At 38.9% G+C, this 21043-nt stretch overlaps 2 protein-coding genes across 4 annotated transcripts in view; one reads left to right on the top strand and one right to left on the bottom strand.

Moving 5' to 3' along the window:
- Positions 1-147: 147 nt before the first annotated feature.
- Positions 148-12017, bottom strand: LOC139949943 (androgen-induced gene 1 protein-like). 3 transcript variants are annotated; one of them, XM_071948532.1, is made up of 6 exons: positions 11775-12017; positions 7438-7575; positions 6319-6420; positions 5177-5292; positions 4336-4487; positions 148-2428 (listed from the first exon to the last, which is right to left on the bottom strand). In XM_071948532.1, exons 1-6 carry the CDS (start codon positions 11961-11963, stop codon positions 2385-2387), a joined length of 741 nt encoding a protein of 246 aa, XP_071804633.1. In that variant the 5' UTR covers positions 11964-12017; the 3' UTR covers positions 148-2384. The 3 variants fall into 3 exon arrangements, with proteins under 3 accessions (XP_071804633.1, XP_071804631.1, XP_071804632.1); XM_071948530.1 differs by lacking the exon at positions 11775-12017 and adding an exon at positions 10196-10547; XM_071948531.1 differs by lacking the exon at positions 11775-12017 and adding an exon at positions 8849-9098.
- A 5364-nt stretch (positions 12018-17381) lies between these two features.
- Positions 17382-21043, top strand: part of LOC139949558 (uncharacterized) — a 30751-nt gene continuing 27089 nt past the window's right edge. The window contains exon 1 of the mRNA XM_071947947.1: positions 17382-17679. Within this exon, the coding sequence (XP_071804048.1) occupies positions 17640-17679 (40 nt within the window). The 5' untranslated portion in view covers positions 17382-17639. The remainder of the gene's footprint in view (positions 17680-21043) is intronic.

The following is a 21043-nucleotide window of genomic DNA, read 5'->3' as shown; positions in this document are numbered from 1 at the left end:
TGCCTGTTGCAACATGTTGGTGATTCAAGCAGGGAAACTTTACAATCAGAGTATGTCATGCATATTGAGCTATATATAGACTATCACAGGTTATATTTTTGCACAAATTAATAATAGTTAGGTAGCATAACAAGCAATCACTCAAAATTTCAAAACGGATGCCATTGTTTATTCAAGGAAAATAATACACTGGTCTCTGTTAAAGCTAGATTGCTGTTCAAGTAAAACAGCCCCAGCCCAGCCGAACCTCATGTGTTCATTTGAATAGACTGTGCAAACCTTGCGCATTATTCAAACTTTTTGGGACCTTTAAGCATGAATGAAACAAGCTTGCGCACTTTAACGGGTCCTACTAATGAATACACGCGAGACTTGCACAATCCATACAGATTCACATTTCACAACCTTGTGAGTTACTATTGACTTTACTGTGAAATTACACAACACCATCCCATACACTTTTAGTGTGCTGTAATTTGTGCACATTATTAGTTTGTTATTAACAAGCAAAATCCTGTGAGAAAACTAATTCCAAACTAGTTACATTACAAAGTCTCATACAATATATACAGATTGTAAGACTTATTAGGCAACAGAAAACCACAAGCAATATTGTCAAAACTACACACACAGTATTATGTTTACAATTAAACACATATTGCATATAATTATAGCATCTGATGAAGCAGTTGCTGCTGTACGGAAGCTCATGCAGTTTATTTTATTTCAACTGTATGTTGAAACCTTTCTGTTTAGTACAACCAGTAGTGTTTGTTTCACTATCGAGTACTATAATGCATGTAACTTTTATAGTCCTATGAATCAAGGCAACTTCAGGGCCAAAGATGACAGTAATTTTGTCATCAAGTGATAAACCTCAAGGGAAACTGACTGGGTAAACTTTAAAATAATTTAGGTTTGAAGACTGAGCTGGACTTGAACCTGTGACATTAAAACGTGGGTTGCAGGTTCAAGCCCGCTTCTAGTCATTTTTTGTTGTTGTTAAACCCCAAACTGTTAGTTGTACATGATTTGATGCAGTGATATACATTTTAAGGATGTTAGGTCAACTTTTTGGTCGATTTGATTTTAAAATTAAGAATTGAATTTAATATTTTCAATGATTTGAGAAACTTGCTACAAGCTTTCATGTATTGCACGAAAAAATCCGCCAATGATAAGTAGTATTTAGTAACAATTAAAATGAATTAATGTTGGAATCCTGACGAATCTTGTTCGTTTTGAAACAGCATCAGCTGCCGACTTTGTTCAGAGAGAATAAACGTAACGTCTTTGACTTTTTAAGTGTCAGTCAAAGCATTACAAAGTTCGCACTGATTGGTGCTGATAAAACCAAACAGATACAGCTGTGGTCAAAGCATTAGGGCGTCTTAGGCTGCATGAAGCAGTCTTACGGCTACAGTTATGACTGCTGCTAAGTGTGTTGCCAAGAAAGGACTATACTTTGATGCATGAGTGCAGATATCTAGCCATGCCATAGCTGTAGCTGCCATATTGTACTTAGGCAGTGCCCCAATTGGCAGCTACACCTAAGACAATGGCTGGATTTCTGCATCATTATGTGTTTAAGTAAAGTATGTCCTTATTAACACCCATAGAAAAAGTGCTAGCCCCAGGTGCCCATAGCTGCAAATTCGGATATGACATCAGTCCAAAATGATAGCCAAACAAGGCGATGTCTGGGATCAGATATCAATAGAGGGCCTACTTTGATAATGTTATGGTTCTTTTTTAAACCACAACGCTGGCTTCGGTTCCATAAGTTATTACAAAAACTTAAAAAACGCTTTCGGTATGGTGCTTAATACGGGTGGAGCTGCACCCTATGCTTTAATCAAAACACCCAAGCACGCTAAATAAAGCTTACCATTTAGGTTATTCTTTAAATATTGGAATGTAAAAATAACTACTTTAGCACCAACATCAAATCTGTGCCAACTTTAAGCATGGTTCAAGGGAGAAAAGTAAAAAAGTATAACAAATTATCAATCAAAAGTTGCATAATTTAAAAAGATTAAACTTGTACAATTTCTTACTACTTAAAAAATTAACACACTTGATAAGACAATTAGTACAAACTCAGATTTACAAACCATGGGACTGCTCAATAGTGAAACATTCCCATGTTATGAAGATCCTATGTTCCAATAACCTCCTGTGCTCTACACACTAAGGTTAGGGTGAGGGTTAGGGCTTTTAGGATGAGGGTAAGGAATAATAGGCCTGTTTGGATCAAATGTGTGTAACCAGCGTAACATGATGGGTTCATTCTGAAGCAAGTTTTACGATAATTTTGTTGTTTGATTATTAAGAAAGAGAAGGGTTTACAACTTGATGGAATGTTGAAAGTGACATCTGAGCACTCAGTCCAGTTTGTCCATCTCAAAGTCATAGTCTGCATAGCCACCTGCATTAAAAACAAACAAATACAAAAATACATAGAAGTTAAATGCCGCAAGAATTATATGCCATCTTATGTTATGTGGGCTATCGGTCAAGTGCACTGGACTCAAGCTTTGTAGTCTCTGATTAGCAGAGTGAGGGTTCGAATCTATGTATTTAAACTTATGTTAAATGAAATGGACTCAAGCTCTGGTGTCTCTGATCAGTTCGGTGTGTGGGTTCGAAATCCTGTGTTGAGACTTTCGTAAAATGCACTTGATTCGAGCTTTAGTGTTTGTGATCAGCAGAGTGTGGGCTTGAACCCTGGTCTTGAATCGTAAGCCAAATTAACTGGATTCAAGCTCTAGTGTTTCTGATCAGTACAGTGTGGGTTTGAGTCCTGCTCTTGACACTAATGTCAAACCCAATGGACACTCAAGCTCTGGTGTTTCTGATCAGCAGAGTGTGGGTCCGAATCCCGGTCTTTACACTTATGTCAAATGTAATGGACCAGACTCAAGCTCTGGTGTTTCTGATCTTAAAGTCACCTGGAAGTGGTATTTTTTCAAAATAAAGCTTTTGTCACTAGTATATGTGTTTTGATGAGTGGAATGTAAATAAACAGTTAACTGAGGTTTTAAAAAATCAGTTATGTTATTTACAAATTTAATAGTAGACCCCGACCCGAGAGGGCGCTGTTCGTGATGTCAATCGAGGCAGACTTGCCTGTAATGCGTAGAGTAAACACAATTGCAAAGTACATGTACGGACCAAGTCGTGAGTTTGTACGTTTAAAAAAAAAAAATGTTTTTGTTTTTTTCCGGCAATGCCGACCAGGTGTATTGCTGCTGAATGCAGAAAAACACTTTTTGAAATGTACCAACTCACGACTTGGACGTACATGTACTTTGCACGTGTGTTTACTATACGCATTGCAGGCAAAGTCTGCCTCGATTGACGTCACAAACGGGGTAGGTGGAGTCAGCCCCCCAAACAACTTTATATATTTTTTAAACATATAAATCGTGACAAACAATTACTAAAGAAATTGTTTTATTGTTCGTAAGCATATACTCTTATGTTTGAAAGAAAAAAAATTCTATTTCCAGGTGACTTTAAGCAGAGTAAGGGTTTGACTCCTCACTTGACACCTGTGTCCTTTTGATCAATGTTGCTTCATGAAGTTGGATGTGAAGCCATTGGACCTATGTGTTGTGTAATGCAAGTAAAAGAACCCACTAAGAACCCACTACACTTGACTCGTTAACCCTTATTCTTCCTATGGGATAGTATAATCATGGGTTCTGTGTGTTGTGTAATGCACATAAAAGAACACAGTTACACTTTACGGGATTTCCCTTGTGTTTTGGCAGTGGCTTATGAATGCGCACGCAGCATCATCTTGTAAACCATTAGAAAGTACTACATAAATGAGTCTCAATATCTAAACAAGGCTCTGCTTATCCTGCTGAATTTTTTTTAGCACTTTGATGTGCCCATAAGAGTGTGATTACGCACTATGTAGTTTTATAAATAACACCGGGATCTTGAACCCAGTTTTATGATTATTGTTATGAAATTTAAACTAACTTAAACGTAAGTACAGTCCTCACTCATATGGCTACATGTAGCTCGCATATTTTTGCAGGATTACTCTTGTCAGAGCGAAATTATAGATTCCTTGAGTGCCCGTTAGTGGAATGAAATTGAACCCACATACAAGATGTCCAAAATTAGACTCCTTATCAGTAAATATTTAGTGCATTATGTGTAAATTAGCGCATGCATAGCTTGCACGCCATCAATATGTTTAAACACTCTTCACTGTGTTTATATCACACCTGACCACACGACCATAAGATCTCCTCCCAACCAATCAGAAGGGATTTTCTGTCCCAGGTATTTATGAATACATTAAATACTTCTACTCACTCCAGAATATTTTGCAGAGTTTCTCCCCGGTGAAGTAGAGTACAAGAAGTAGAAGGGCTGAGACCAGGATGAAGGAGCCAAATACTGCACCATTTAGTACCTTCAGGAATGGGTACACCCAGATGTCAACTACAAACCCAAGCCATAATATCCTGTTGGTTAAAAAACAAAGTTAGCATCCAGCATGAGTAATAATAATAATGACTTAGAATGCGCACATCTCCGGACACCAAACAAGGCGCATACCAACAAAATAAAAAAATGTTCAGAACATGTTAGAAGAAAAACTAGTGAAACAAATGCGACTTCAAGTCTCTCTTGAGAATATTCAAAGATGTTGTTTGACGTAGTGTGGCACGGAGCTTGTTCCAAATGGGAGGTGCAGCATTGGCAAAGGCACACTGACCATAGCGAGAGGTTCTAAATCCTGGTTGAGATACATTGTAACATATAAAGTAGAATCTGCGTGTAAATGTCCGTTGTAGAAAACACAATAACAAAACAAATCATAGTTGCTTGGGATACTCAGTAACAGTATACATAAAGATAGCCCCATCCAGTAATCAACCAGATATGGGGGTGGAATATGAGCCAAACTACAACCTTCGTTTGTTTGCGTCTTTAAACATTGTGGTTTATTTCTTACAGACTTGTGCAGGTAGTGTTGGTCGCAGTTGTCACCTTCTCAGTTGCTTGTCCAACTAGCTTTAAAGGCAGTAGATACTATTGGTAATTTTCGGACAATTACCAATAGTGTCTAGTATCTTTAATGCAGTATTGGGCAGTATTCATAGGACAGATTTTGAAGAGGGTTGGGATAGTCCCTACATGTATTACTTACCAACATGTATATGACAGTGCCACGAAGGCTAGTCCTAGAATACCAGTTGTTTTGGACGGATACCGGTGTCTAATCATGTACATATCCAGTAACAGAATCGGTAGTACAAAAGTGTGCTGGAGAGAGAAAAACAGTGAAAAGATGGATTCCAATTCACAATCACAAGATCTTGATTTCTAGTCTGTTGTCAAACAACAATGTACGATTCAAATTAACATGACCAAAGCAGGAGTTGGAAGTAGCCTACACATCCAACATAACACTTCGAGGCTCATGAAAAACGCCAGACCGGCCCTCCAGCCAGCTCGTACATTCACCTTTGACCTACATTTATTTCACATAGAGATATGCAGTAAAATTTTACACCAACATTATATTCAAGTACATGTGCATGCACTGAATACATACGTGGACACAGCATGCAGACGACCGCAAATAAGCTTTCCATGTATGTGTTTTAATTGGTCGTCCAAGGTGACATCAGACCAATAAAAGCAATCCAGCTAAGGAAGTTTTTAGTCACTGCATTTATTCAATGATATATCCTTCTATCCAATGGAATCACTGGGTCTGGTGGCAGGGTACCTGTCTTTATCCTTGCGGATAAAGACAGGGGCCCAGTCTAGGTTGGAAGGGGAAAAATAGTTCAACTCCTTCCTAAATTGCAGCATACTAGTGACTAGCCAGCAAGACCACTTAGTGCTTTTACTAGTCCACAAGCTTTTTCACATGTCCATAATTTGTAATAGGGATGTTGTCAACACTAAATTAGCAAAAACAACTTAAATAGACCACATGTGTTTTTACTGACATTTGACCAACATTTGATGTGCAATTCATTTTGCCAGTTAGAATTGAATATTTGGTTTCTACTATTTGTAAAATCTCAAGTTGCTGCCTAATTTGAATCATGTTGACATAGTGGTAAGCTTTTGTGCCGAGACGCAAGAGAAACACCCATTACACAACTCTGAATGAACGTGCACGGCACAATGGTACAAGGGTTTGCTCATCTAAGGTTGCTTTATTTCAGTGCAAGCATTTGTATACAAAATCATGTAGACATGCTCTATAGGGTGCTGAACATGGCATTTGACAAATTAAAAAATAAGAAACTGCGATATAATATCAGATAAACATACCATCACATGATTGAGCCACGCTGGAAAAAATTGATCCAGAAACTTTGGGAAGATAAGCTCTCTGTCTATTGCCCAGATGGCCCAAAATACAACCACTACCAACTGCGGGAGAGAAAAAAACAGGAAGAAAAATTATATAAATGTATCATAGATTTATAGGAAAAGAGATCTACACTGTCCAAACAAGTTTGTACAAAACATAAACAATACACAAAATGAATATCTTAAGTTGCTACTGTGTCGACATTCAAGGATGATTTTGTTTGCAGAACCACTTTTCCCTTGAATGATTTTCAAAATTAATAACAATTTTAACAAACTACAGGGTTGACCTGAGATGAACTGTGTACAGCATGGTTTGCCCAATCTTCTTTGAGTGACTGGCCAGCAGGACCATTTCGTTTGTCATTTCAATAGTCAGCCACCTCTTCCACTGGTGCACTTCTTGAAAGATTTTCTATAAAAACACGGCCATTTTGTACAGTACCTCAATTTGAAACCTCTGAACATAAACAACAATCAATGTGGGATGTAGCTTCCATGCAGCGTTTTGGCCACTCAGAGTTGTATCATGATGCAGACTGTGGGGCAGAGAGTTGTATCATGATGCAGACTGTGGGGCAGAGCACTTCAGCCCCCCACCCCCTCCCAACCCCCTCCCCCCAAAAAAAATTGATTTGTTTGTGCCCCCTTGAGCAAGGCACTTTGTCCTATTTAATTGCTTATCTCCACCCAGGAGTATAAATGGGTACCGTCAAAAGCTTGGGAAGTATTCTGTGGTAGACTAGCACCCTGGCCAGTGGGAATAGAATATTCTCAGTTAGTTTTCTGTCATTAAAACCAGATAATAAACACTGGCCTGATGAGCTATTATTGGCTCCAAACAGACTTTGCTTTACTGATATTCTGTTTGGGAAAATGTCTCAATTGTAGTTCCAAAGGGTTTATGTTGATTGTTCAATGCAGTGGAGTTGGTTGGTTGCCTGGCTCCAAGTTGCCTGAAAACAATAGCAGTGACAAGTCCCATGTGAAGTACATACACAGAGTTCTGCATGTTTAATCCCATCACTGTGTGTCCTATGAACTTGTAATAGCGATAAACCTTTTTGAATCACTCACTGTTCCAATAGGAAAGGCAACTGCTGCTAGAAACCAATCTCTGAATGAAGCAATTTTTCTTGTGATGGGACTGTGGGCTCCAGAGCTGGTCACCAGATCACTGACGCAGCAGATAAAGAAGTAAGTCAGCTGAAACACCTGTTTAATAAAATACCAAACAAGTGATTAATTCAGTATCAATATTATATATGGAAACATAATGTGTATCTACTTTGCTGTGTAGAGATACACACATGTTTCTCCTGAAGGCGAGCAGAGTACATTGTTTGAACCGTCAAGAACACACCGGCTCTTTTCAGAGCCAACACTCCTTGAAAAGAGAGACATTATACATGGTTGTAACCACAAGTTTACTTTTTAGTATTTATAGTTACTTCATCTTATGTGTACATGTAGATTTGTTCTTTGAGAATTTCTCTTGCTAACAATAGTATTCTGCCACTGAGTAGATTTCAGAATTCGGGAGACTTTAGATTTAGTTCTGCCGTGCTGATTGTTTCTACCTGTGCGGGAAAATAGGGCCAGGGAAAATTATTGTAATTTCACTTTGGATTGAGGGGACTTCTGAAGTTTACTGCATGCCGCGGAGTGAGATAGCTTTCAACGGAAAAACTCTGCATTTTCCGTTTCCTGCCGCCACTTTAATTTTTCACAAAATTTTACAAAAAAGATCATGTCCATTTAATTTTAAACAAATGAACAAGTGGTGGCAGGATACAGAAACTTTTCCGCTGGAAGCTTTTAAACAACTTTGAATCTTTATAATCTGATAATGACATCCATTGCGTGGCCATGTTGACAAGGCAAGCCCTAAACAATAGCGCCCCCTCTCGCATCAGTTTCAATTTGGTTGGTTTAATTACCTGAATTGATCATTATTGATGATATTTTTGGTTGAATTACCTGAACTGATCATTATTGATGATATTTTAGGAAGAAATTCCTTCCTCCATGCATGCAACGGGTAGCTTGGCTTGCACCATTAGTAATAAACAACAACGAGAAAAGTGCAAACCTAGCTAGTTATTTAGTTACAAATACAACAAAACCTTGCCTTATATAAATGTAGGCCTAAAACAAGCCCCTATCATGCGTATCCACTCATTGCTCCATCGCAAGGCCTCTGCAGGGTCCAATTTCATAATCATAGAGCTGAAAATAGCTTGGTTATTTTAGACATCTGGCCAAAATGTCATGCCATATACATTGCTTATGACTAGTATTTAGCTGTTGTTTACATAGCATAACAGTTGAGTGGAGTCTTGGCCGGTAATCTGATTTTACTAAGCAATGAATTTTTTGCTTTTAAAAGCAAAATTTTATGCTTAAGCAGCTCTATGAAATTGGGCCCAGGTGATGATGCGCCCGCCCGCCCCCGGTGAAAAATACACTCGTTCGAATCGTAACTCACCATATTCCACATTGTAAGGAATTTGTACATGCCGTATACATCTTTTTCATCTATCGAACCAGTTTTAATCAAGTGTGCTCTCATTTCCCTGTTGCAATAAACATTGTTGTAAAAAATACCGTAAGTGTACATCAGCACCCCGGTAAAGTGGAGAACAGTCCCCAGAACGAGGGGTAGACCGGTGCCCGCCATCTTGTTAATATAATTGACACTTTTCGATTCTTTGCAGGTTTACTTATGTAGTACACAGTGAAGAATCGATTCTTAGTTGATGCAGAGCATACACACCGTGACCAAACGCCCCTTTCATTTATCAAGTAGGCTTATTCGATAAAACTTAATATAAAAAACAAAAACAAAAAAACACCTTGGGACTGTTGGCTGCGTGAAATTATAAAAGTTGGACTATAGACAGCCTGGCTGTGGTTCTAAAATTAACCTCATAGAGATAAAGCTACCTGCGTAGGTTGACACAGTGATCAAAGATTATCTACCGAAAATGCATAACCGGAACAATGGACAGAAATTACTTTGAACCCAGTGTAGACAATTCTCGTCAAGGCTTGCAACTCTCAAACGGACCGAGGACAAAGTACGCCCTACATAATAAAAACACGGAAACTATTGCATTTAAACTTATTATAGCTAAAGACATTATTATATAGGCACCTGCTGTAGGGTTATGCGAAACTTAAAGTAAATGCGCCCCAAAAAGAAGTAGAAAAAGGTACTAGAAAATGTGCACAGCCATTACACTTTTGTTACAAACACAAATTTAATGAACATCATAAAAACAGTGAGTTTGTAGGCCTATGACTCTGTGCAGATCTTTTACTCTTCCAAGATTACGAACTTTGTACACAGAATTTTAATTGATCTATACATAACATTTACTGCCTATACAAACCTTCAAACTAATTTATTTGACACCAAAATATAATTACAAATGCTACTGAAATAATGATATTCGTTAGGTGGTCCTATAATGGGCCCGCACTTGAACCATAGATCGTGGTTGCTCTAGGTTTGACTTTGAACCTCTCCAACATACCATTGAGGAATGAATCAAATGAACCCGGGTGCTGAGCCAACCAGCGCATCAGTGCTCAGTTATGGTTAAACTATATTTTCTAAGAGGGCTGGGAATTCGACCCCACCCCATTCCCCAGGTCATTGGTGGGGCACGTGCACAATGAACTGAAAACAGCTAAGTAAAACATAAGTCAATAAGAACATAATATACAAATAAATAAATAAGTAAATAAATCAACAAACATTTATTTTTTAATTTAAGACAAAATAAATTTTAAATAAAAAACAATACATAATTAAATCAACCCAACTTACCGCATTCCAAGATGTGAAGTATAAACACTTGTAAAGCAGCGTGTGATTAAACATGGCAACAACTTCTTGGTTTATTAATTTGGTCTTCATGAAGACCCCAGATGCGAAATAGCAATCGTACCACATACTAAAAATATACACGCCGAGAGCGACTACGTGGAACAACCGGGCAAGCATGGAGGGTGCAGAGGGCCATTGGTGGCCCCCCTCCCCGTTGGCTATTAGACCCTGCCTGGACCTTTTATTCATTGTGTGAACACTGAGGTCCAAATGGTATGAAGCTTCAGGATATTGGTTCTGATTCTTCCTCATTAATTTACCCGAACATTCGCCGTCTCAATCAGTGCAAGTGCGTATTTTATAATGAGTGCCTATATCTATAGATATTATGCTGTGTCCTGTACGGGAAACAAGTTTGAACAGAGAGTGACATTATTATGACATAATAAGGTCACGTTATGAGCTGCGTTGACCTTTGACCCAGATAAAACTACTGCCTGCTTTTGGACTTTGTTCATGCGGATGGGTTATTATTTTATACTTCACCCATATCTTTTTCACTGTAACAATAATACAAGGTGTTCGCGCTGTTTCACATGGTTAAACGAACACCTTTAAAAATGCATGCGTTTTGAGACTAACTAATTGAATAATATACAAGTCAGAGTGGACGTTGGCCTTCCGTGTCATCAGCACCTTTATATATCACCTTATGTGCAATTATGTATTATTAAACCGAAAAGAAGAAAACAAATTGAACGATGAAATCAGATGAGATTGATCAGTTATCTGGCTAACCTTGCTAATCTTAATCTTACAGAATGTGATTGATTGAGAAATAATCCGTGACCTTTGACACTAGGGGACGTACCCACGTGGAAGCCCAAACTATGTTTCACTCTATTCGATCAGGGTTGTTTGGTTGCAAACGCACACTTGAAATGGAACATGCCATGATGGGTCCTACATGAGTCCCCGCGGTGCTCACTCGGGAGCCCCTGACATGAGCTAATCCAGGCCTGGAATGGCGTCAGAGCTATTCGAACGTACCGGGGGCAGACCGGGGTCGACCCAGGGAAGCTATAATCGAACGCACCCATTCATTCTGCCACCATTATTGGTCATTCCCCGTGTCGTAAATAACCAAAAGGATGCCAAAATTCGTTGGAACCAAACTAGTTGCCCTTCCAGCCTCGGTTTGGTTATAACTAACCCGAGGTCACGGATCCCGGCTGAGGATGTTATGGATGTCTGGTTTTCCTGCATTGCATACCTGACACTTGCAAATTATACATAGGAAGCAAACGAAGTCAAATTTGAAACAGGAACTAACTATAGAGGTAGAACGAATGAACATATCCTACGCGAGAGCGTGCAAATAGTCAACCATAATTGTCTGCATGTTCTCAAAATTCGAGCTAACACATAACAATATTGTAACCAAAATACAGCACTTTTGAAATCAATACTTTTTGTAAGTTCGGAAGCTTAAAATCACAAAACAATGAAAAGCAAACCCCCAAATAGTGGTACATATTATTTCTACCTCAATCAATGATTTTGCTATCTCAAAACTTACCAGATTCCAGTACGTAAGCGCTAGCATTTTATGGTAAACGTACACAGTCCCAAACGCGGCAACGACATCTGGGTTGACAAACTTGCTGTACATAAACTTAGGCGTTGAAACATTAATGTCATAGATTAATGTCATGACATAAAAACATATTACACTGAGGTGGAATATAAACATAGTGGACTCCATCATAACAGCAAGTTATGGTGTAAAGTTATGGCTGTGTGTTGTTGGAGATTATTTCCGGGATCCACGTGTGGGGCGCAACAGTAAACTCGCCACCAATGTTTCTTTTGATAAGGTTCCTAAGACCGATACGGTGACTGGGCATTAACACTTTGTTGGATATGGTGCTCTTATTTATTCTCATTGAAGCCCCATCCCCAGTGTAAAAGAGCAGTGTATGAGGGTGTTATAGGGCCAACAAGGCTAACCATTGATGGTGTATAGGATAATGCCCGAGGTGCGCGCCATTCGTGGGTAAGAATGGCACGAGGGCGAAGCCCGAGGGCCATTCGTACCTACGAATGGCGCGTTCACCGAGGGCATTATGCGACTTAACCCACACCTGTGACGTCTTGCTATTGTTAAAATCATGTGGGTTAATCATCAATAATCCCCCCATCAGATACGCCCAACGTATTACACTAAGCATGAATGTCGAAAACCTTTCCCGGGGCCCTTAAGCGGCGGGCTCCCGTGAGCCAATCTGTGTTTACCTTATTTCAAAACAACAATAAGGTAATATTATAATTATGACTTAATTTGTATTATGTCAAAGACCAGTCTTCTCACTTGGTGTGTCTTAACATTAAATTATGCACAACATTATTACATGCAAACATGTGAAAATTTGAACTCAATTGGTCGTCGAAGTTGCGACATAACAATGGAAGAAAAAACACCCTTGTCGCACGAAGTTGTGTGCTTTCAGCTAGCTCAGATGCTTGATTTCGGGACCTCAAAATCTCATTCTGAGGTCTCGTAATCAAGTTTAAATATTTTAGTGGAAAACTACTTCTTTCTCGAAAACTATACATCACTTCAGAGGGAGCCGTTCATCAAAATGTTTTATACTAAACAGTTTTCCATTGCTTGTTACCGAGTAAGTTTTTATGCCAACTATTTTGAGTAGTTACCAATAATGTTTTTTTTTACAAGATTAACTGCCATAAGCTAATCGATTCTGCCACTCGAGACATAAATTTATTAATCTCCAAATCATTGGTTGGCTTCAGTTGAAAATGCCGTGTAAATCAATGGACGCGTCACCATCGAATTGCCAAGAGAGTGGCAAATAGTAAAAAAAAAAAAAAATGATTTGTTAATTTTTTTATTGAAAAAGTATTTATTTTTCCGAGTCCTTTTTTTTTAAAGACTTTAGTAACGAATCACCCCATTGACATAAAGGCCTCTTGAAAGAAGTGAAAGTTCCGTCTTCCGTGAGCAAACTGCTAGATGAGGCCTCGGCATTCCAAACCCCAAAATTTACAGAGAAGAACAGTAAGGGATATATATTTATCAAGTGCAGCCATCTCAGTTTCTCCTAGTGATATCAACCTTACCAAACCGAGGCTGGAAGAACAAAATAGTCTGGTTCTTAACTGCAAAATGATCATTAGCATTCATTCTTGTTATTCGATCCGAGGAACATGACCAAGATGGATGCAGCATGTAAGGGTTTATACCAAAACCATGAATAATTTCTTCCTTGGTAATTTCTCATAGACAGTCGCGGGCGGGCAATAGGTGGCGCAGAATTACCCCAAATTTGCGAAATCTTGTGGCATAATGATTTGCGAATTCTAAAACGTTTGGTTCATGCCGTGTTTCTGCAAACTACTCGCGCTCCCCCATGACTCCAACTCAGCTAGGCTTCAACTACGTCTCCACAATACCCCTTCACTAAACTTTAGCATGAGTCAAACATTTACTACAACACTAGACTGTGAATGGGAACATCCGGCCCTGGAGCCACGAAGCACAACGTGCCCCCCCCCCCCAAACAAGTTAAAGACAGGTAAAAAAGAACAAGCGATACCGCCCTCTATCGATGGTTTGCAATGTTACAAACGGAACATGTCTATTTAGGCCCATAAAATATTTTTTTTAATAATGCGTATACTATCCAAAGTTGCAAGAGATAATTTTGGCTGTGTGAACATTAGTCAGAACAAACCGGAAAGCTCGCTCGCTCCTCTGAGGTGCTCGGCCTAGGACCCCATTGCCCCTCGGCCGACACCGTGCTCTCTCCGGTTCCCGGACTCCCAACCAGTGGGATTATGCGAAGTGTGGAATAGCTAAACGCCAAGTGCAAAAAAACCCTGATGGGTTTCCATGTGTAAAAAAAGAAAGTTCAAAACCACCCCCCCCCCCAAAAAAAAGGGTCGCAAGGGGGGGGGGGGGACATGTCAAAACCAAGAACTCTAAACTCAAGAACTAAAATTTTGAAAGGTTTGAACGAGCATTAGACCATACCCGGTCCATGCAGGACTCTCGCGCCTCAGGCCCCGTGCTGCCGGGCCCAAGACCCCCATTGCCCCTCGGCCGACAACTTCTCTGTTGCCCGGACCAGTCGGACCACTTCTGGGTTCATTATAAATTGCATACAATTTAACTTATATTGTAACATGATAAACTTGAAATTCAAGTTGAAAAATTAATGGGTTTCCTTATTACCCCCCCCCCCCCCCCTCAAAAAAGAAGGAAAAAAAAAAAAATGAAATCGCTGCCCGGTCTACCAACCCATATTATCTCTAACCTTCGTCAAGAACCGAGCTCCATTGGGCCCAAACGAGGGTCTACTGGGGTTCATTTTAATGAAAAGTGTAAAATGATTAGATTGCCAGTCAAGTTAAAAAACAATGTTTTTTTCTTGTTGCCCCCCCCCCCCCAAGAAATACTTATTCCAAAATTACAATCAAATAAAAATGACTGCTCCCCTTATAGTTCCCCCGTGGTATGTCGACCGACTCTTGGTATTACCTATTGTATTGTAAGAAGATTAAAAAAGAAAGAAAAAAGGTGCCCTCCTAAAAGAAGGCTCTCAAAAGAAAAAGGAAATACCCCGTTAAGCAGATAATTTTGCTTTGCTTAGACTGGGCAGTTAACCAATGACACACGTACAAGACACAAATATAGTACTCTACGAATAATTTCGTTGTGCTTAGCTGCCTTTGTGCTTAAAAGCACCGGACACCTTTAGTAGATGTCAAAGACCAGTCTTCTCACTTGCTTCACATATGCATAAAATAACACACCTGTGAAAAGTTGAACTCAATTATCGGTCGTCGAAGTTGCACGAGAATAATGAAAGAAAAAAACGCATTTGTTGCGCAAGTTGTGTGCTTTCTGAGACCCCAGTTTAGGTCTGGAAATCATTTAATATGTTTAATGAGAATTTTGTACCTTCCCAATAGATTCTACTTCAGAGGGAGCCATGTCTCACAACCTGTTAAACTGTCAACAGCTATCCATAACTCGTTGAAAGGTAAGTTTTTATGTTCATTATTTTGACTAATTATTTCCATAGTATCCAGTGCCTCATTGTTTCCCTGGATGGCCCAGACAGTTCTGATAATGTTTTGATGCCAATTTATCGGAAAAACTATGAACAAGACAATAAAAAAGTCCCCTGTGAAAAAGGACACTGAAAACTATTGGTAATTGTCAAAGACTAGTCTTCTCACTTGGTGTATCTCAACATTATGCATAAAACACAAACCTGTCAGTGAAAATTTAGCGCTATCTGTCGTCTAAGGCATGGCGAGATAATAATGAAAGAAAAAACACCACTGTCACACGAAACTACGTGCTTTCATGCTTGATTTCGAGACCCCAAATTCTAAATTTGAGGTCTCGAAATCAAATTAGTGGGAAATTACTTCCTTTCGCGAAAACTACCTATTTCAGAAGGAGCCGTTTCATGTTTTAAACTACCAACAGCTCCCCATTATTCGAAAGGTTTGAGGCTAATAATTATTTTGAGTAATTACCAATAGTGTCCACTGCCTTTAAGCAAACAACCGTACAAAATACAGGTAATAGTTTTGCGCAAGTTTCGAATCCATCTAAACGTTTAGCTGTGATGGCAGCGGGGTACCAGCCGCATAGTAGCCGTTAAATTCACGGACGGCCACCGAGCCCTCATAAATGAACAGGTTCAAGAGTTTTTACACATTATCACTGCTAGGGCTGGAACAATTCTCCAACCATTTCGATTTCGAAGAGAATCCCTTCTCAAAATATGTTATAATTTTCAACAGCTGAAGTGCTTCTCACGGGTTAACATTAAAAATGTTCGAAGTATTATATTAGACACTACACTGGACACCTTTGGTAATGTGTCGAAGACCAGTATTCTCAACAAATGCACAAAATTACAAACATGTGAAAATTTGAACTCAATTGGTCGTCGAAGTTGCGAGACGAAATTCTGAGGTCTCGAAACCAAATTCGAATACTTTGGTGGAAAAACTACGTTACGAGCCGTTTATCACATGTTTTATACTACTAACACTACAGCTCTCCATTGCTTGTTACAAAGTAAGTTTTTATGCTAACAATTATTTTGAGTAATTGCCAATAGTGTTCAGTGCTTCTTTGATAATTACTCCTAATATCAATGACCATAACAACCGGCTTTCGTATAAGAAGCACTGCAGCTGATAATTTCATTTCGAGAAATAATTTGGTTTATTTTCAAGAGAGGGTGATTCAGAATACACTAATATAGAGCCTACTGAGAAACGTTTATGTATGAAACGGTTCTCGGTTTATCATCCAAATACGAATTCTTCATCCTTCGTGGGACACTATACACCTATCCATCTCGGCAATAATCTCAAACGAAAACGCGACCACATTTTTGAAATGAAAGTTTCGCAGGTTAGTTTTTTTCTTGGTGTATAGAATTGTTGAATCAATAGAACGGCTCAAAAACTAAATGTGTAATTTGCTTTGAATGACGAGTCCGTTAGGCTTAAATGTTACTGTTTGGATGTCATCATTTTTTTACAGGCCCAGACAGAGAAACATTTCCGTAAAAAAAGGACATTTATTTGAGCACTTTATTTCTCCTAATTAGATTAGTGATTACTACATCAGAACATTGTGCATTAGTTCCGTATCCCACAAACCGATTAACATAATTGCCAACCAAAGACACAGCAAAAAAGAATAAGTAGTATCTGTGTTTAAAGTTGAAAAAATATCCCCTAATTTGAAATTGCCATGCCGAAATTGTTTTGCTGTTTATAACAATAAAGTGTATTTTGTATTGCTCATCATAGTATCCAATACGAAATTTGTCCACTACAGCGATGTAGCAGCTGTCAAAGTCCAAGTACACTCTACAGTACAGTCATAATATTATAATGTAGGCCAAATTGATTGTTAGTATAAAAGCAGTGTTCTGTCAACGATCAGTAAAGAATGTATGTTGATAGAAAACCCGCGCCAAGAGAGAGAGAGCTATAGAAAAAAATGATAATACGTAGCCTCGCTCTGGGGCGTGGCGCGGCATTGCTGGCCGTCCGTGTGTGTACAGTTTGCGGGAGACCCATCAATGACGTCACCAAAGCTCATAACACAAACCGACTCGTCGTAAAAACCAAACAGACGCCGATGTCTGCCGATTTGATCACGTAAAAACACCGCCATATTCAACATTTATCTACCTCCCGCGAAGTTATTTCAGTACTACAATGGCTGGTGATCAGTTGCGGTAAAATTGTTCGTGTTGACGTTGTCGTAAGGAAAGGATATTTGGAGTTGTGGACGGGAATTCCCGGCTGCTGGCTGACTGATGGCGTATCGAAATTGAGTGAAGCCGCCAAGTTGCGTGTACTACCGTTGGAAGACACAGTCATGCCACGTCAAAAACAATCAAAACCCAAGGCTCTAAAACGTGAGTATTTTCACTTCAAACCTTCCTATATGTTAATTTTGTGTGTGTCAGTGTGACTGCAGGTCCATAGAGGACCGTTTGGGAGTGAATTTGTAGCGTCAGTTGGTGAAAGTTGCCATGTTTTTGTGATGAATCTAGGGTGCATTTTGGGGAAATACCTCTCTCGTATTCGAGTTGGGGTTCCCTCATTAGCTATTGCGACATTCCCGTCATGACGCGTCATCCCTCCGGAGGTCACAACATTGAGGGTGATTCATGCCACTATTTCTGTGAAACGGGACAATTTTCCACAGGAATTCCACCAACTTATTTAATATCAGTAATATTCACTTCGTATTGGAGTGATTTTCAGTCTGTGGGGATGAGTTTGTGATGATTTGAGGGCAGTTTGTGGAGAGTTTTTCCCAAAGCTAGTGAGGGGGTGGATTAGTTATCCGGGCTTTCAGTCATGGAATGCTATTCATTGACTGGTCATGTGATGATGTGTGTGTGGTGCATAGAGAGGGATAGTAATTTCTCATCACACACACAGTCGATCGTATGACTACCATACATGACATACGTGTACTACAATGTAGTATTCACAGTGCAGTGTTTACATGTATTTTATTAGGTCTTTTTTCAGGTGTAACACCCCAAAATAATATAACAAATCGTGTCTATTGTTAATAAATTCCTTCATTTTATGATGATCTATCATGTACACACTAGTTTAGTTGTAGACTGGCTGGTCAATGATAGGCCTATTATAAAAATTGTTCAAGTTTTTAAATGGTGGGATATTTTTTATTTCAATGCAGGGTATTACCCTTTTTTGTTAATTTGTATTTAACACTCCAAAAATGAACAAGTGCAAAGACTTACTTGCTAAGAAGCAGTTTAGCTGTTGATGATGCAGTGAAGCTGTTGTCTTGTGTTGATAATTAATAATTTTGAGAAACACCTTTCATAAACATTTCAATCTGAGAAACGTTTTACTAAGATTAATATTTATAAGAAGCGTTTGTCATGTGAAATTGGGCTCAGTTGATAAGCTGTGATGATAGGGTCTATGTACATGTTCTTTAATGTTTTGGTAATCATGAGTGTCCTGCTAGTCTCAGAAGATGAGACAATGTTGATTGTGCAGATCATTTGGTTCATTGCCACACAGTTCAGTATTTGATAATAAAATATGTTGACTCCAGGCAGTATACACTGTCAGCATTTTCGGTTTTCTCCTTTGGTACTTGGTAGTTATCCTCCTGAAACTTCCGCTGGGTAACTTGACAAGGAGGTCAGGCTTAAATTGTGAGTGTAATTGCTTTTGAAAATTTAGTGGGATTTGAAATCTATGAGGGATTGTTAAATTGTTGAAGATTATTCCGTACATTCAGGGATAACTTTCCAGATGGTGCCACCACTTTTTCACTCATTTTTACAAAAAGAGATCTCGTCGAGGTAAATTAGATACTATATTATTTCATATCGAATGAAAAATTGGTGGAGCCATACGGAAACTTTTCCTATTTCAGTTTTCTTGGGGAAAAAAGATTGTTGGTAGATGGCAGATGAGATGATAGGTATTTGCTGGGTATTGTTTGTCAAAGCCTTTTCAGCATCTTGACAAGGTGAGAAGTTAATGAAGAAATTTCAGTTTTAGAAGTGGGAGAAGAGAATTGTTCTAGGGAAAACCCACAAAGTCAAGTAGGGACTGAAAAACTCAATCCACATCGTGCCCTTGATTTGAACCGGGGTCCCCAGAGGTGGAAGGCGAGGCTAGACACCACTGCACAAACCCGTCCATTTACTCTGAGTCAATACATTGTGATTGTCATCCCACTGCTGTGTTTCCATCATAACACTTTAGGACTAAATGTGTAAAAGTAAATTATCATAATACCTATTTTAGACAGTTCATGCATGCTTGAGATGTTAAATTTGTATCGTACCATACATTGTTGTATACTCATATTACCCAAATGGAGTCCAATGGTTGTTACCATGGTGTTAGATTTTGTTACGTACATTGTAGCTTGAATTGATCCTACATTGTACCTATAACTGTAGTACATTACATATACAATGTACAATATGGTCTTGGCAGTTATTAAAGGCAGGGATATGCACATGCAGGGAATACTTGTCAAAGACCAGTATCCTCAATTGGTGTATCCCAACATTTGCAAAAAATAACAACTGTGCAAATTTTGCCTGAAGCCTTTCTCAGACAAAGTAGAGTGTGGATGATTAAAATGACTGGCTTTCAACTTTATGTTCTGGTTCATGTACCAGCACTAATTCGCTAGAGTTCCAGGTGATTGCTGTCACTGTGTCACTGTCAGTGAAAATGTTATTTGAAGTCCCAATCATTTAAATGTTTTGATCTGCAAAAACACTGTACAGTCAGTGTGTACATGGTGTGTAGGCCCACATATTGCGTACACGTACTCTACATTCTTTTTGATACGTAGCTACATGTACATGTACAAAGGTGCAAATCATTGCTGGATGTAACACTGCAGTTTGGGTGATGTGTTTCTAATCAGATCTTTGTTTTTCATATATATTGCACATTTGCAAAATGATTTGTTTTTCTTTGTGGGTCAAGTGCCTTTGCTAAGTATGCTATTTTGATAAGTTTAATACATTATGAACAAAATCTCATTTCCATTTGATAATGTTATGATTTTGTTAGTCAGCTCGGGCTTTTTATGTTTTGTTTTGTTTTCATTTTTAAAAAGCAAAACTGTACAGCTATCCTTTGTCAACTCGATGTAACAATCATATTAAGAAGAACTGCATAATTTTCATAGAAATGGTAACTGCAGAATTCCATGCATGACCCTATGGGCGGTGCCATGATACATCATGTACCTATATTGGATCGGCCCTGCTATTATATAGTACATGTACGTGTTGTCAAGTTATTTTGATCATCAATCTGCAATTAGGGTTTGTACCAAAATGCATCAGTCTGCTAATGTAAGTTTACAGCAACTGTATTCATATTTGGCATCCTGCCAGTAAAGAGGAAAAGATTGTTTGTCCAGCTTTAATATTGATCATTTAGAAAGCATGATACATGTTTGAAGTGTACTCACTCCTTCACTGTAATGTATGAATATGTAGGCAATCGCCCACTGGTAATAAATTTCCTTTTGGGTGGGGGTGGGGGGGGGGGGGGGGTGGGTGGGGGTTTGGTTCAGGGGTGTTATGGTATGGAAGTCAGTGCCAAACTTTAGAGTATGACTAGCCTGGGTCGCCAGACTAATTTCTGAAACAAAGAAATTGATAGGACTGACAGACCGGGGTGGGAATTTCACGAAGAGTTCAGACGGTAGTTTTATCTTGAGTTTAGAATGAGTTTCCTGACTTACATGTA

The sequence above is a fragment of the Asterias amurensis genome, chromosome 17 (genome assembly GCF_032118995.1).
Source record: "Asterias amurensis chromosome 17, ASM3211899v1".
NCBI lineage: Eukaryota > Metazoa > Echinodermata > Asteroidea > Forcipulatida > Asteriidae > Asterias > Asterias amurensis.
The sequence above is the reverse complement of the archived record's forward strand: the minus strand, read 5'-3'. Positions and strand labels throughout refer to the sequence as shown.

What these genes read in the sequence shown, in the direction of transcription:
- LOC139949943 (XM_071948530.1), bottom strand. Translation starts at nt 10,507, where the DNA reads ATGAGGAAGAATCAGAACCAATATCCTGAAGCTTCATACCATTTGGAC. An exon ending in TTGCCTTTCCTATTGGAACA is followed by an intron (nt 6,421 to 7,437) that starts GTGAGTGATTCA and finishes TCTCTCCCGCAG; the next exon opens with TTGGTAGTGGTTGTATTTTG. An exon ending in GCACTGTCATATACATGTTG is followed by an intron (nt 4,488 to 5,176) that starts GTAAGTAATACA and finishes TTTAACCAACAG; the next exon opens with GATATTATGGCTTGGGTTTG.